General features: G+C 38.7%; 1 protein-coding gene across 12 annotated transcripts in view; it reads right to left on the bottom strand.

Annotated features, from left to right (window-relative positions):
- Nucleotides 1–18082, bottom strand: part of TRAPPC8 (trafficking protein particle complex subunit 8) — a 114508-nt gene that overhangs the window by 20105 nt on the left and 76321 nt on the right. For 11 of the 12 annotated variants that reach the window (XM_048840532.2, XM_048840533.2, XM_048840535.2 and 8 more), the window contains 9 exons: nt 17853–17924; nt 17233–17359; nt 15046–15203; nt 13989–14431; nt 10951–11095; nt 9391–9487; nt 8258–8326; nt 8081–8121; nt 668–847 (listed from right to left, as the gene is read on the bottom strand). In XM_048840532.2, coding sequence (XP_048696489.1) covers nt 668–847; nt 8081–8121; nt 8258–8326; nt 9391–9487; nt 10951–11095; nt 13989–14431; nt 15046–15203; nt 17233–17359; nt 17853–17924 — 1332 coding nt within the window. The remainder of the gene's footprint in view (nt 1–667; nt 848–8080; nt 8122–8257; nt 8327–9390; nt 9488–10950; nt 11096–13988; nt 14432–15045; nt 15204–17232; nt 17360–17852; nt 17925–18082) is intronic. The other variant, XM_048840541.2, reaches the window with a different exon arrangement.

Genomic DNA, 18082 nt, shown 5'->3' with positions numbered 1-18082 from the left:
CGTGGAAGTGAAAAAAAATATATAAAAGTTAGCATGCAGACTCCCGAACAAATGTTGGAATTTTATATTGCCAAACATAGTATTTAGATTTAGTGTAATTTGTTATGTTGATACATTTTTAGTGTTTATACTTGGTAATTAAAGCCACCCCTTTAAAAAGTGAGTGGGAGCATTACTTCAAATAAACCCTCTAAGAATGTGAGCAAAGTGTGGGAGAGTCTACCTGTGTGTCCAGAGAGATAAAGACTCTGGCTGCATAAGGTTCAAAGAGGTCAGAACTTGATTTACTATCTTTCAAAAAGCAAGCCTCATTCACCCTGAGGAAACATAGGCACATATGGAGGGGACAGAATCTCTCAAGTATTAAGCCAATCACATTTAAATCTAGACATGTTTCAAAAAATGGCTTTATTATAGTAATAATTTTCAGTAGTGAAACCAACCTTGGTTTCCAACCAACCAACCTTGGTTTCAATTAACTTAATTTCCTGTTTTCAGACAAACTAAAGTTTAATGAAAACAAAAGCTAACATTTGTCTGCAAATTAGGAGTACATCTCAAGAACATTACATTAGATATAAACAAAATCTCATTTGCTCTTATTTTCTACTAATCATGTTTCATAATCAAGCTACTATATGGATAATTGAGAACAGACCATACATACCTTCCAGAGAACAACAATATTCAAATCCACCTTACTACATTTTTGTATCAATCTGACTGCCTCATCAAATGACTGTTTCACAGCTCCTTGAAACATATTTGATTGTGTGTGTGTTCTTTTTAATTCAGAGGATAAGCTTCGGAAAAAAAAGTCTGCACACGGACTAGCTGAACTGATTATCTGTAAGAAAACACCACATTTTGCTTTCAGTACATGTAATAAACTGATTCAAGTTTAGTCTATGAAGGTGGAATTTCCTCTGTTGTAGAGCTTCTCAGCACTAACTCCCTGGTAAGCAAAATAATCATGCATATGGGCTTTTGCAAATCTTCTGTGCCACAGAAGTTAACTCCATACCAGCTCTAAATAAGCCAGTGTAGAAGAGAGGAATGGAGATAGTCCAGTTCTATCCCATGACCAAGGGGGAACCGAGGGTCTACTGTTCCAAATGATAGCCTGCCCTATTGAACTGATCATGGTTTGGGACTCCCCAACAGGCTTTAACTACCTGCTAACTCATGTAAACATTACAACTGCCCTATCTTAACTAGGCTTTTACCTCAAGTTAACCAACTCTAGTTAGCTAACCAGAATTAAGAACACCTCTTTTGTTGTAGTGCATACCCATATTTTACTCTTATTACATTATTTCAGTCATTTTTATAGGAAGCTCTAGCACGCCTATGATTTGGAGCAAAACACGATTTTTGAAAAGGATGTGCTGTTTGCAATCCCCAGAGAAATCTGGCCAAGTTATAAGCCTGAATATCACAGTTCACTCATGCTTATTAGAGGTTTGTTAGAGTTTGGCAGGTAATTTCTCCAAAGATTTGATCAGCAATGAACATGCGCCATTCCAACAGATCTTCTATGTGGTGACTAGACTATACACACATCACCCCCACAGAATGAATGTGCAGGCTCAATGTCTGGGCAGCAGGACACTGCAGTTGTTTCTTGGGGGCCAGACATCAGCACTGAGACCAGAGACACTCCTGTGCTCTCAGTGCCATCACTTCGGGACCCAAACAGCCCAGAGAAGAAAAGTAGCCTGACTGGCATGCAGAGAGGTTAGGAGAAAGACTGGGAAAGGAGACAAAGGGTTTGTAGCCACTGGACAACACATCCCTCTCAAACCTTGAACTGAATCCAGGATTCTGGGGTCCCAGCATTATACTGTTATCTGCAAACCACTGTGAAACCCACTGGTAAAATCTGTTTCATCCCTCTCTAGTGGCTGGTCCATATCGAGTAGTGTTTCTCAGTGACCGGTTCTTGGATCTCCATGACACAGTTTAGAAAGGCAGCAAGCCGGTCAAAAAGGTTGAGAAACACTGATGCAGAGGAAGACTAACTACTGCTATTTGTTACTTCATTGCCCAAGAGAGAGAGCCCTGTGCTGTAGTGCTAAAGGTTCCAGCCCTGCTGATGACTCTCGAGGGCATCAATATGGTTCAAGTGTTGCATTTGATGTTTTCCTGGAGGCTTCCCAATCCTGCAGTCCTGACTATATAAAAATTTCAACTTTCATTTAAAAAAAAAAAAATTAGTCCTCACGGTCAGAGAAGAGTTTGAAATTGTGTCCTGAGTACACACTGAAAGCTTAGAAACCAGAAGCAAAGAAAACCAAAAAAATTGGGTCTCATGATTTTCTCTCTTTTTTTTTTTTTTTTTTTTTCCCAGGCCAGACTAATTTTTGAGCTCTTGATGATAGCAATACTATGGTTCCCAGCATGAAATTAGGATACAACTTCCTGTGTGTATAAAATAGCAAACTTAAAAAACCAAAAAGCCATTAAAATATTAAGGCTGCAAAGTCTATACATGGGGTAATAACACCTCATTTCATTTTCATTTTGCAGGCCCAATCAATTTAACCAAGAAAGCCTCTTTCATTGCCCTTAACTATACCCAAATTGAGGCTTGAACTTTGACAGAGGCAGTGGCCAAAACCCTGGTCTAGGTCATTATGAGGGGAATATGAAGTTGGAGGACAGAAAAAAAAAAAAAAAAAAAAGATATCACTACGATCCATCACTTACTCCAGAACTTTTTCAACCAAATCTCACAGAATAAAGTAGCCGTTGAGGAGTCTGTCCTTGGGAGAAGACTGGACAAGGAGGTGGTGGCAATATTTGGTGCGTCTTCCTACTCCTTCATCCCCACCCTTCAGAGGTCTGTCAAAATGTCCAAACTATATTATCTTGTGCAACGCTGTTAGCTGTTGTGTATTGGCAGATTCCTCAGACCATGGGAGAGGAATGATCAACCCTGGGCTTGGGGAAGTAATAGTCTATGTGTCAGTATAATAATGCCCACATCTGTAATTTTCACTCCATGCATCTGAAGAAGTGGGTGTTTTACCCACGAAAGCTTATGCCCAAACAAATGCGTTGGTCTTTAAGGTGCCACCGGACTCCTCGTTGTTTTTATGGGAGAACTGTGTTTCTAGAAAGTTTTCCTACAAGGGAGACTGATGAGACACAAGGACTCTATTAAATTTGAAACACACACAGAAGAAATACTGCCCTGACATTTTTGTGGGCCTTACTATATGAAACTGCCCAGGATTTTTACACTTAACTAGTATTTGTATTCATATATCTGAAAGCCTGGACTAAAGACTGCCATTTAAACCCGTGCCAATGATGGGCAAGATACACTAACAATTGAGTAAATATCAGAGGGGCTATCTTACTGCTGCTTATACCTCCTGGTCCCCCTACTCCACTGTCGTGATGAGATGAACCTGCAATTCTATTGCCACTCAGCCACCCAAGTTCATGGTGAGATAAGGCACAGTGGGAACGGTCAGTCTCCTGAATTTTATATAGACACACATTTGGTGCATGATAGCAAGGCAGGCACAGGAGAATGTGACAGAAAAGCCACCTTTCAGAGAACCTTAGATTCCTGCATACTGAGCAGATCAATGCTAAAATGGGGGGAAATTAGCAAGGCTTTGCATTTGGGGCATTTTTGGCCCTGTCTCATGAGCCTTTCAGCCATTGAAGTAAATACAAAGGAACCTGAACACATGGCCTGCTATGTCTCAAACACAGAAGAGAGCTGAAGTCCACATGGAATTGGCATGACCAGCAAGAACAAACAGTTAAAATCTTCAGCCACTGATCGGGTCTGCTATGCTGAGCAATGTGGAGCAAACCCAATCATTAGGAATTTGAGGCTCAAAAAAAAAAATGTAGAATACAAAAATGTTGGAATTGATGCCCTTTTAAAAAGTAATGACTTGGACCAATTCATTCAGATTAAGATCTATTGTCTTCCACAGACACTTAGCTAAAAGCAATTTTGTGTTTTTCTGATTGTGAAAATATCCCACGATATCTGTATTTTCATAAATTCCTTACCAACAAGTTCAATCAGTACAATTCATACCACCAACATCAAGGCTACAAAGTGCCATGGACCTGTGCAGTGAGCTAGATTGCACAAGCAAGTTGCAATTGTGGCTCATGGCCAAAAGAAGCCACTATAGTACCTGTTGAGTAAGTAGCCTCTGCCTTGTGGCCTCCTTCCCCCCCTCCTCCAATGGATTTTAATGGGGGGAGGGAGGAGAGTAGCCTGGAAGGGTATAACAAAGCAGTGATAGAAAATTATTGGGATCCCAAACTGGTCCCAGGCTCCCCTTCCCCAGCCAGCATCAAGATAGCTTATCAGACACTTTCATCCACCAGGCTCTGAAATCCTCCAACAGAGCCCCTCCCCAGCTACCTCCCAGATACCCCTCTCCCCAACTACTCCCCATCAAATCCCTCTCATTCACATTTTCCCCCTTAAATTTCCCCACACTCCCAGCTGTCCCTGTCTTCTCCCACAAGCTATCCCCCACGCAGAGTCACAAAACTCCCCCACTAACTCCCCAGCCTGAACAACCATCTCCAGTTGTCCTCTCCCCTAGCCCAAAAATTCTGCTCATCACTCAGGTATGTAATCTTGCCTCACCTTTGGCTCTGACCTCTCTCTAGGACCTGACTTCCACATTATGGCTAACTCTTGCTGATTCTTTCTGCATAAGGCTTGAGAAATAAGACTTAAGACATGCCTTTCCTCTCCATCATCCAGCTAAAATCCCTATCCAGGGTCTCATTTCACATCTCAATTACTGCAACACCCTGTTCTCTGGCCTGGACAAGTGCAATCTTGCCCCAATGATATCCATTCAATGCTTCTGCAAAGACCATTTTCCTTGCATGTTCCTTTGTTCATGTCACCCCTCTCTTTGCATCCCTCCACTGGCTCCCCCTTTCTCTATTGCATCCAGCAGCTGCTTGTCTTCAATTTTAAAGCTCTACACAACCTATCCCCACTCTACGTATCATATCTCATTCACAATCAAGGTCAACTCCCACCTTCAGTTGGACCATGATGCCAATCATCCATTTGCTAAATTTTTAAATAAGCACCTTCATGTTTCTCCCATACTCCCCCTCATGCTTGCGAGATAATTCCCATAAACATATGCAAAGCTACCTCATTATCCTCCTTCAAATCCCTCCTGGAAAAAACCTTCCCCTTGCCATGATACACTAACAAAAACTTGACAATAGTTAGAATGCTAGTGTACTCAGACCACTGTCATTGACAATATTATCTCATTGTTTCCTTGTACTCCATCTATTTGTCTATAACCTTCTGTTGTCTCTTGTTATATACTCAGATTGTAAACTTTCATGGGCAGGGACTGTCTGTGAACCACCTAGCACAATGGAGTTCTGGTCCATGACTAGAGTTCCTAGGTGCTACAGTTATAAGTAAGTTCTCCCCCAGACAGCTCCTACCCAGCACCCACCTACAGCCTTCACCAAGCACCCAGCTTTATGTACCTCCAGATCCCATCCTTAGCACAGTTTGTGGCAGAGGGTATTGACCATAAGATGAAGTTTATGATCCTATGGTAAATATGTAAGTTAGTTCACATAACATCACGTGGAACTGTACAAAGCTTAGTGGTGATGCAGAATCTGTATCTTGGCCAGTTCTGAACTCATTTTCCTTTCTAGTATACCTGGGATGGTAGCATTAGTTTGCCAAATTTCTAAAAAGCAACAATTTAAGTGTACATGCTTGTCTTCCACTAATGCTCATCTATACATTGAGTACTGACTAAATGTTAACTTAATTTTTACTTATTATAGCTGAACTGATATCTAAGATTGTAAATAAAATTAGATGCTTGTGTTTTACTTGCTGTGAATGACAAGTCAACGATACAAAATTCTGTTCCAGTATATGCACTGCAAACCCTACATTCTTTGATTGTGAAAGACCGAGAGAGTGTCTTAATAGTTTAAAGTCTTATGATTAAGTATTTTAAATCTACAAAAAATGCCATTGAACTGGAACAGTTTGCTATAGATGAAACCAAGCCAACTCACGTTCCTAAGAGGATAGGAACCTGCTTGGTCCTGCTTCGAGCAGGGGGTTGGACTAGATGACCTTCTGGGGTCCCTTCCAACCCTTATATTCTATGATTCTATGATAAAAAGCTTTCAAATATATCAGCATGTTTTCACAGAGAAATCTTAGTGTTCCATGAAACAAACAGTTCTGTTGAAAATATTAAAAATGCAGAGAAACTGACTAACCCTTATTTCAAGATAACAATCAGCATCTTGTTTCATCTGTGTTCAGATGCAATCAAAGATGATCTGCTAAATAAGCAGACACCAAGAGAAACTGCTACTTCAGGATGAGGTGATACAGATTAAGCTGGGTGTTATCTGATGGGCAGAGAAAATTACTAAATGGCATTATAATAAGTAAGTAAAGAAAAAAAGCAAAGGAGCTTTATGAGTTTCCCCACTGATGCTCATATGAAACTACAAAAGAATAACTGTGTCTACCAGTGCTCTCATCTTGAAGTTTAAAAGTCACATTTACAGTTACTTCTATAGAATGTGCTGCCTTTCAACTACGTACAAAGTCAAACAAATCTTTTTTTATAGACACATACTGTTCTATAAAGTCTCAATATGAACCATTCCCTTTGCTCAACATGAACTGTTTACTGGTTTTGACACAAAGATACCCTAAAGCTTTGTATCAGTGTTCAATCTTGTTTCTACTGAAGTCATCATCAAGACCTCCACCAACTTCAATGGGAGCAAATCAGGCTCGTCTATGATCAATTTGACCGAAGGCATCAGATACGCTCTTAGCTCAGTAAAATCAGACACAGAACGGATAAGATATACTATGCATTTAAAGTAAGATTAAACCAATATTATACACAATCACATAAGGTATTTTGCATCTAACAAGCAATATCAGTGAAATCTCAACTTGAAGTGTCAGGTATACAAGCTAGTTAAAAAAAATAAAATGTAAGAAGGCACAACTGTTTAAAAATCTGGGCACAGTGGTCACATTTGAAGCATAAGTCTATGCTGAAAAGTGATTTTGAAGACAGACATTACCTTCTCTGCACTGAACCTAACATAGCAAGCCCCAATCATCATCCAGACAATACCATATTGTAAATACATAAAACTAGCACCTTTAACTCAACAAATCTACTCTCCATTTGCATTCAGAGTCAGAGGGCTACTTTATTCACAGTTCCCCCTGCCCTGCTCCACTCTCCCTCTGCTATAAGCATTCAATAACTATGAAAGAATATGGATTCTTCCAAACTCTGCCCTCAAATATACCTACACAATCCCACTGATTGTGTTGCACAGGTATATCTGACTGTAAAGTCTTTATTATTAGTGATAGTGCACAAGACAAAAAATACAGATCGACTTTTTGGACATAGGTGGGGTTTGCAGGACTGGCAATTAGGGAAGAGATCTACTTGCAACACAACAAGCATATCTGGAATTCACTGAAACACTCATGGAAACCCCCCTCCCCCTCCCCAGTATACTTTTTACAGTCACATATGTGAGCAGAACAAATTTTTAAAACTATCAACAAATGTAATAGTTATTTTTATTATTTCTATTACAGTAACGTCTAGAGGCCACAACAGATTAGGGTTTCTCTATCCTAGGTACTGAACTGCTTACAATCTAAACAGAAAAAACAGAAAGGGTGGGAAAGGAAAGAGGTGAAGTGAACTGCTCAGTGCCACAAAGCAGTGGCAGGGCCAGAAATAGAACCTAGGTCTTCAGATTATCCACTACCCTATCCATTGGATCATGCTGCCTCCCATATTGTCTATATCCATATTGTTTATTCTGTCTATGTACCCTGAGGAAGCAAGGAGAAAGACTTCAGGGGATAAGAATTTGTGTTTTTAAAATACTAGCACAAACATGAAGTGCAAAAGATAATTGTATGCCACGTACGGAGGTATTTCTTGGGTAATAAAGGCTGTGACTGGGTCATATGTACAAGACAGGTATTTAATATTGACAAAGTATTAAGTTGTATCAATTTACATACCTGCTCATTTCCAAAGACAATGTCTGCAAATGTGTAATTTTCTAAACGACAAAGAGAGAAAGTGTCACTTCATCTGCATGCAAAGTCACACCATGAGCACTTAAGTTTCATGGAAGGCACAAATACTTTTGAAAATCCCACCCAAAACCACCGTCCAATAAAGTTAAGTGAACCTACCTCCAGAGTTTTTGCATCTTACTGCTTTAAAGCATAGCTTTCCTCTCTCTCTACTGGCAAGTTTATAATCTGAAAGAAAGATGTTGAAAAAAAACATTTCCCATTGAGCTAGATACTTATATGGTTTCCACTACCACAGCAACTGAGCACCTCCCAAAACCACAGTCTTTGCAATCTGTAAGCCTGATGCACATAGGAGACTAACTATTTAGAATCCGATGAAGTGAGCGGTAGCTCACAAAAGCTCATGCTCAAATAAATTGGTTAGTCTCTAAGGTGCCACAAGTACTCCTTTTCTTTTTGCGAATACAGACTAACACGGCTGTTACTCTGAAACCTATTTAGAATCCGCTCATGAACCAATATTGTAGAAGTTAGTTGTCTCCAAAACTATAATAGAATTTACTTAGCAAATAAGAAATGGAATCCAAGTTAACAGATACAAAGAATCCATCTTGCTATAATTATCTGGTATACCGATACCATGAGTCAGTGAATGAAAGACTTTCATTTGCACCTCCTATTACTTCTAACTTAGAGTAGGAAATGTCAGAGTAGAGAAAGGAGAAGCAGGTATGGGAAAGGAAACAATTACAGCATAGTAATGTCTGACTGTTCTGGTCATCAATTCTAGTGCAACAGGAAGCCCAGATGTTTGGACTCATGTTCAAATAAGCAGAGAGCCAATTTTACAGGTATGGATAAAGTAAATTTGTGTAAACTGAAGTAGATTAAATTAAAAATACATAAAGGAAATAGATAACCGAATAGGTTAAGTATCATTCTACCGCTATAAAAATAAATAGATGTAATATAACAGAGGAAGCAAGGCAGAGGGAGATCGGCAGAACCAGAGATGTAAACTCCGCTAGTCAACCAATCCAAACAGCTTGGTTGAACTATCCATATACAGATGGATTTTTAGTTTATTGGTAGAGCAGAAATGTCTTTTAATGATAATGACAAATTAGTTTCTAAAAATGGTAAAACAGAATTACAAGAAATTTATTTAAAAAAGACAAAAGAGAAAACAAGTATATTTAAACAGTATAATTTGATGCCTTCTCTCATAAGATTAACTGTTCTTTGCCAAACAGAACAGTGACTAGCTTATACCTGATAAAAATACAAACCTTTGTCTTCAGAGAGATTTACAGCTTTCTGTAACTTCCAGTGCTTGCTGTTACTTGATACTTGTACTATATGAAATTCTTTAACCCCAGCTTCACTCTAAATAAGAATGAGAAAGTTAATTGTGCCAATCTAAACCAACTGACAAAAAGAGCAAATTTTTATTCTAGAAATGAAGAGCCCTATTTCAAAATATATGAGGCATCTGGCATCTTTGGGGAGGCCCTAATCCATAATATTTGTACAGGTATATCCAGAGGCTACAACAGATTGGAGTCCCTTTGTGCTAGGCATTGTACGAAGACAACAAGAAAGTCCCTGCCCTGAAGAGCCTTCAAATTAAATAATCAGTCAAGAGGACGGATGGAAGAGAAACAGAGGCATAGAGAGGTGAAGTGTCACACAGCAGGACAGCAGCAGAGTTTGAATAGAACCCAGGCCTTCTAATTCTCAGTCCAGTTTTCCACCCACTAGGACACTTTGATTTATCCATATCTCTATGTCTAAAATTACTTCGGTAAATATTCCACAACACATGGGCCAGAAGCACAAAACCTATGTTTTAAATCAACTTCAAGACTTAATGTGGCCTAAACTCCTGTTTTTCTTAACATTTCCCAGAATGATAAAAACATTCTGCACAATTCAGTTGCAACTAAAACACTAATTAAAATTGTTTTATTTGAGGCTGAGGATGCCTACTGAGGTCAGAATTCCTCAGCACCAGAAGCACTGTTACAGTGAACAAGAGTTAAATGCTATGTGGCCAGTGAGAAGCACACTTACAAGTGCCCATATACTAAACCTACAAAGACACAGCCTCTCACAAAAAACCATCTGCTGTTTCTTATCATGACCCAGTCTCTCAACGTTGGCTTGTAACAAGAAAGTACATTTGGGTTTTTGGGTGTAGTGTGGAAAGATTGCGAACCACAGCTATACAGATCATCCCAAGCTACTGTACCAGCAGCACCCATTACTTCAGTTAGGGGGATCTATCAGGTTGAGAGTTTGGCTAGTAGGTGTAAGCAAGAGTCAAAGACTCAGATTCCAAGTTCATAATGTTGAACTGAATCATTTTTTCATTTGCAGTTAGCAACAAAACTTGTGTGATAGAATGAAAGGCTTAGTTATGACATTCAAAGCTAGTTATCCATGCTTTGCAACTGACGGGTATCAAGAATGCTTCAAATGTAACTTACAATACACACCCTCTCCAGTCAAATAAAAATTGGCACCTATCACAGTTCCTAAAGCACATTTGGGGGGAGGGAGGAATTACAGTGGAACTTGTCTAAACTGAACTTTGATTTAGTGAAATTCCACTTGTAGTTAAGAGTCCTAAATTGTTTCAATGCATTTTATTGAACGTTTCGAACTTCATGTTTGTAATAAATATGTTTTGCAGAATAATTTGCCTTAATTAGTATGTTAAAGAGAAACTTGTCTATAAGCAGACCAAGCATATACTTACAGAAACACATCCAGATATGCAGCCATGAGAGTAAAGCTTGGTAAAAGAGTATGAAGAAAATAAAATCCCCTTTTCTAAACAAACTTACAGTATTGATATTTTCCACATCCACAAATACCAGCATATTGTCCCCTTTGCCTTCATCCTCAAGGGCATTACTTCTGCAGACAGTAGCTCGAACATTCAAAGATCGGCTGGTACAAATAACTGCAGTGTGTCTTAATACTCTATGACTAGAAAGAAAGTATCAGGTTCTAAATTGCAATACTGGTTTATCAGAGAAATTCTCATTAACTATTATGCTTTTACATTTAAAGGCAGATGTAAACAGGCCATTAATTTGTTTCCAGCTCCCACTGAAGACATCCTTTTCTATATAGCATCTCCGGACTCCAAGATAAAAGATATAGCAAGTTGATACTCATGTTTGTAGGTGTTTGAAAACCTGTACTACTTATTAGGCTCAAGGTCCTGGAGAATGTAAATACAAGAATCACAACAATGACACAGGTTCAGATCTAGCCAGATGCAGAAAGCAAGCTTCTACGGCTGCTGGTCCTAAATTTTAAAAGTCTTACTCTAGTGAGTACTTCATTGCTGATAAACATATATGTTAATTTCTTTAGTGCCCAAAGGTCCCATAGATCAGTCTGTATTTTGAAAAGTACAACTTTCAATTAGCTACAGTCACACACATATGCTGAATATGCAAGCACTTTGAAGTGTTGTTTTAGTCCAAAAAGACTAAAAATGGCACCACATTCAAAAACATAAGATTCTGGATGCACTACTTACTCCAGCAAAAAAGGCTTATCTCTAATCCTGTTAGCAGTGCAAAAGCAAGTCAACTATTGTGAGCTTTATATTTTTCTGGCTGGCAAGTACTTGACAAAGATACAACCATTTTCTAAAGGTCAGCAGGCCTGTCTGAAGTCTGCAATACACCAGAAATTGAGTTCTGCAGACCTTTTATTGAGACACCCTGCACTTGGAATAGGACAGGAGGCCTGTGAAACTCACAGTGCACAAGTATAATATGCTTATAGCAAAGTCAATCAATATTTGATGGTATGTACCCAGTTACATTATATGCTCTGAGGACACAACCCACTTAAGACTGTAGGATGGGTATTTATGGGGAGCTAAACAATAGAATTCTTCAGTCCAGTTTACATAACTCTCTTCTATTAGACTTGAGAGAGATGAGGTAATATCTTATGAGACCAACTTCTGTTGGTGAGAGAGACAAGCTTTTGAGCTCCACAGAGCTCTTCTCCTGTTAGATTTGGCAGGTAAACTGAACTGTAGCTAGGTTCTTTTTATGGACTACATCACTATAATATATAAGTATCTCAGGCCCATTAATTCATCCTCAACATCTGTTTGAGGTAGTGAAGTATTCTCACTTTACAGATGGGGAACTGGGAAAAAGACGAAGTAAGTTGTCCAAGGTCACATAGGAAGTATTGGTACAACTGGGAACAGAACTCAGATCTCCCAAGTCCCAGTGACTTAATCTAGGTAAAGCTAGAGGTTGAGAAGGTGCAGCAAGCCAAGAATATGAACAGCATCCCTGCACTGACTTGAAACTGTAAAAACAAGCCAGGACATAAATTATGAAGGGGAAAAAAATGAAAGGCAGAGAAAGAAAAGAGGGATTGAAAACACTGAATTCTCCACTCTGATCTATGAGCAGATAGAAATTAAAATGTTAGGTGAATGTATTGGTTCACTAGTGTCTCCTGAAGGCTCACTCCTCCACTGTCTGGACAATTGACGCCTGATCAACTGATAGCATGGTTCTTTAAAGCCTGTTTACAAAAGACTGAGCCTCTATCTGCTGCTACTCCTAAACTGTATTACCCAGGACAGGGACTGAACCTGAGAAGCAGTATAAGTCTCTCTGTAGAGCCATAGGAGCAAGGCACAATAAGGAAGGGCATGTTATGGGACCAGCTGATGCATCTTGTACACTCTTTGGAAACCTGGGAGTGGACAATGGATGCAAATATGGTTCACCTCTGTTAAAAGGGAAAAAAGGAAGACGGAATCTATGGATATTTGGGAATCTGGAGGGGTGATGGAGTGGGGGAGGCAGCCAAGCATTTTGTTGATGGCTCCTTGTGGCGGATATCCAATGCAGGAACTCTGTATGGAAGGGATATGGTTATCAGGTAATAGGGATTGGAAAAGGATTTGAAGGAAAACACTCCTTATGGGAGCTGCGGAAGGGGGTTTGGCGCCCCTATGTCTTGAACAGCAGGGAGCTGACCCCTCCTCCCTGCACTGTACAATTTGTTTCTGGATACTCCCAGCTATTAAAAGGAAATAAAGGTGCAGCCTAATTAACCCACATGCATGGCCTCCTGTTATTCTTCCAGTGTGGACAATCTCTTCTTGCCTATGTCAACCTGATTAGCTGCTATTTTGTAAGTGGTAACAAGAAAAGAAAAAAAAAAGTATAGAAAAAAATCACAAATTGTAAGGCCATCTTCTTTCCAGATGAGTAGCAAAACAAGTATCTTGAGTAAGAAAGCAAAAAGACATTACTGTGATTTTGTATTTGTGAAGAGACTATTTGTTTTTGAATATTGGTTGAAGAAATTAATAAGCTGGAACTGCTGGTCAAGTTCTGAAATGAAAGCAAACTTTCTTGAGGCTCTGATGTGGACAGAGCTTCCCTTTTACAGTATCCAATAGCATCCACTCCACTCTCTCTTCCCCTAGGAAAGTAAGACAACCCACGAGCAAGAACTAAATATGTTTCCACGGCAAAAGCCTGACTTCACATACATTGTCCTTTGCTAAGAATTCATAGAGATTTGTTTCATTCAGGAGAGTAGTACTTTGAAAAATTGTTCTGTCCAAAATATATGCAATCAGTTTGACAATTTAACCAGAAAGTTAATCTAGCAGCAGTGAGTTCAGTGTAATATATATATATAGCCACTAATGTTTATGCTTTGCTTTATTACTACAGCAAAAGTTAGACACCAGTTTGACACCACTTTCATTTTTATGGCACTTAAGTCCAGAAATATTTAACATACCTAAATACATTCAGTGTCAAGTAGTTTACTAGGTAAGACCTAATTTAGTTTGAAAAAACTTAGTTTAAAAACTTACCACATTTTTGAGTGTTTTTTAATACTTTCATAGTAAAACAAAAAGTTTATTTCATGAACCCCTTCTTCATCTGGTCCATGTAACCACATTGGCAGCTGGACTGAAGCCCCAGGGAGGAGGACAGAGTCAGGAAGTGGGACATGTATCACCTCTGGCTGACTTCCTGTGCCAACCCCAAAGTTTACAGAAGAAGCTGATGACATCAGTGCTGTACATACAGAGGTAGAATCTGTCACAACAGTCTTGTAAGCACTACAGTTTTCAGAAGCTGAGGGACTCAGTGGTGTTAAAACAGCAGTATTTCCACCAAAAGTAAAAAATTCTGGATGTTTTGATACAACCTTCAATGCAGTAAGAGGACACTTGCTCACATTCACAAATTCTACATATGCTTTTCTGATTTCTCCACAGAGCAGACCCGTAGGAAAATTTATAAAGAACACCTGCATTGGGGGAAAAAAATTTATAAGGTTAACAATTTAATAGTAACATATTTCTGAAAATAACTTGAAAAAGCCGCCACAGTGTTTATAAACTAAAATTCTAATTTGTCAATGTTAAATTTAACAGTAAAGGGAATCATATGGAACCATTGTAAATGAAGGAATTTTTCTGTTTCATTTTTGCTTTCACTGACCCCCTTCATACTCAGGAAATAAGGCTCTACCTTGGGAAATTAGGTTTTGCAACTGGAGATAGAGAAACCAAAATGCTAATTTGCCAGCTGTATTTTTTTTCCTTGCAACTTTTACTAATAAAGTTGTCTTAACTCAAATTCTGGCAGAAATGTGTATACTTCAACAGGGTCACAAATTTTGTGATGATACCTGTAACCCTCTGAAGTTTCACCTGAATTAGATACAAACTTGGTACTTTGATTTACATAATCCACTACATTCTGCCCCATTATAAGATTGCCATTTTGGATGTCAGGTCAAAAGACAGCAATGCTATAAATAAAGTTAAACCAAAAGTAAAAAATATTACTATTTTATAAAGGTATAGTTGAACGTTTAACTATGTGCTCAAATTATTATCAGGGGAGAATATAAAATACCTCCAACAAGGGCATTTCCTCAGTTATAATAGGATCTAAACGTCGATCTGGTCCATATTTAATGGATGTTTTTTCTTCTTTTGTATTATTAAGTCGAGGGCCCTGAATTTCTAAGTCCTGTCGTCCTCGTACAGACATCCCATTATAAACAAATTTTCCTGAAACAACAACCAGCAGTTTGAAACCATGAAGTTACATAAACAATATAGTTTACTTGTTATTTTTTCAGCCTCAAATCCTTTCAATTTCATGGCTTTCTAAAAAAGAAGATATACTTGAAAACCATTTACTATTTTTCATTTTAAGTGTGAACATAATGATTATTAATAGTGCCCTATCAAATTATCGGCCACAAAAAAAGCATCATGGACTGCGAAATCTGGTCTTGTGTACTTTTACCCTATACAATACAGATTTCATAGAGGAGATCAGCATTTCTCAAACTGGGAGTCCCAATACAAATGGGGGTCACAGGGGGGTTGCAAGGTTATTGTAGGGGTGTCACAGTATTGCCACCCTTACTTCTGCGCTGCCTTCAGAGCTGGGTGGTCAGAAAGCAGCAGCTGCAGGCCAGGCACCCAGTTCTGAAAGGCAGCACCAACAGGAGCAGTGCAGAAGTAAGGGTGGCAATGGGCATCTGAAAAGTGGTGGCTGCTGGCTGAGGGCCCAACTCTGAAGTCAGCAGTACAAAAATGAGGGAAGCAATATCATACCATGTCACCCTTACTCCTTTGCTGCTGCTGGCGCTGCCTTCAGAGCTGGGCTCCCGGCTGGCAGCTGCCGTTCTCCAACCACCCACCTCTGAAGGCTGAGAGAAGCACTGCAGAAGTAAGAGCGGCAATACCACAAGCCCCCTACAATAATCTTATGATGCCTCCCCATCCCCCTTTTAGGTAAGGGCCCCTACAGTTACCACAGTGACATTTCAGATTTAAATATCTGAAATCGTGACATTTATTATTTTTTAAATCCTGTGACTGTAAAAGTCACCAAAATGGACTGTGAATTTAGTAGGGCCCTAATTATTAAAGATTAAATGGCACCCTTAGAGACTAGCATTCATGAAACAGGAACCGCACTGCCAGTGCAATCTGCACCTGCATAGAAGCCATGCCTCAACTGTTTTGGAAGGACCAAAACAAGATATTTCAATTTTTTCCTAATCAGTTCTTATCCTCTCAGAAATGTCAGAAAACCCAATTACATGGGTCTTCTGACTTTTCTTAACTAGGAACTGGATTGAGACCAATCATACAGGCATAGATAGCAAAATATTTTTTTTCACTCCTAACCTTAATTGAACTTCTGTATAAAGTTAGAGAACAAAATCTTTCCTGGAAGATGGTTTAGAAGGAAGAAGAGGGAAAGATATAGACCTATTTTGAAATGAAATTAAAAATTATATGAAAGCACCCCCCACCCCCACACTGGTCAAAGAAAAGTAAAAAGGAGTGTAAAACATGATAGATAGAGCTCACTAAATGTGGCCATTTTGAAAGATTAAAAAGTAAGAGACACTAACCAGGGGGCTCATAAGTAGAACCATCCGGCTTACTCTACACAAAGTATGTATCTAAAGGAATAGCATGTTTTAGGAAAGAAAAAAGGGGTGACAACTGAAACATTTAAGAAGTTCTTGGCTGAAGTAATTTTTAATGTCATATCAAATCTGATTAAATTATAGCTTTATGACAAAATATGCCTGAGAACTTCACATTTTCAAAGCAATACTGGGAAAGAAAGCTGGTGATTATAAACAGGAGGAAAAGATGAAAGCCCAAGTGGCACTGAGATAGGAGAAGACAGCTAGAAGAGAAGTAAATGGAGAGGGACTCAAGAGAAAAGAAAGTTGCAATGGCTAAAGAATGCAAAACATAGTAAATGTGAATTTGTTTTGCTTCAGATTTGATTTTTAATTTTCCTGGTTTTTAACTTAAACCCAGGATATAAGTGCTGAAGGGAACGTAGTTTAGGTAACAGTGAACCTCTACTTCCCTTCCACCCTCTTCTAGGTTCTGCTTCAGTCTGCCACTTGTGTCCACTTACTTTATCAGTCTCTCCCTCCTTCTTTAGACATGCCCCCTCCACCACCACCAGCTGCCATTCTTTACCTGACAGACTTTAGTTCTATTCTGTGGTACAAACTAAGATTCTCTGCCATTTCTCAAGGGAATGCCATATCCTTACCTGCTTGCAATCCAATAGAAGGATCAATCCCATCTAACATCATAGTACCCTGAATAGTGCCAAGATTGTAAACGACTCCCAGAATATGTAGCTCCCCTGTTTGATGGGGAAAGAGCTTTAGTCTTGCCTGTGGAGATATGTTAAATTTTGTTGTTGATGCTACTAAGAAAAAATCCACTTATTTTTTACATTCAATGTCCCATTTTTACAAAAATTCATAGCAACATTATATAATCTCATATCAGATGCAACTGTATATTATACAAATTAAATCAGAAAAGCGTTAATCATAACTAACTCAATATCTACAAGATTTCTGTTTTTACATTTTTGCAGAATATTTCATTTGCACATCAGTAGAGAAATTATCAAGCACACAGGAAAAAATCTCTTCAGAAAACATTTCTAATCTGGAATTAGCCTATAACAGATCTTAAAAACAAAGGATAATACTGATGCAACAAGTACTGCAGTAAAAGGAAATTATTCCAAATGGAACTACCTTCTGTTTGATAGAAATGAAAGACAAGTTTAGATATTCTAAGAAAAACATTGTATCTAAATATACAATATTGGATAATGTGCATTCAAAGTGTAAATATAAACATTTACCTACTTACCATTTTTGTCTCTTCGCTATTAATTAAGAACTCAGCTATTACTTCAGCTCCTATCATGTCATTTCCACATGCCTGGGGAGGAAGGAAGGGAAAAAGGCAATTGGTTGAAGAGCTGTTTTTATATCTTTATTAACAATGTTCCTCTGAACTAAATTGCTACAAATATTAGTTCTTGCAACAGTGTGTTGTTTTAGGGCACTTCAAACAAGCAAAAGCATGCACAATTTGAA

This window comes from Caretta caretta, chromosome 2 (genome assembly GCF_965140235.1).
Source record: "Caretta caretta isolate rCarCar2 chromosome 2, rCarCar1.hap1, whole genome shotgun sequence".
Classification (NCBI taxonomy): domain Eukaryota; kingdom Metazoa; phylum Chordata; order Testudines; family Cheloniidae; genus Caretta; species Caretta caretta.
Note: the sequence above shows the minus strand (reverse complement) of the source record. Positions and strands in the feature narration are given on the sequence as shown.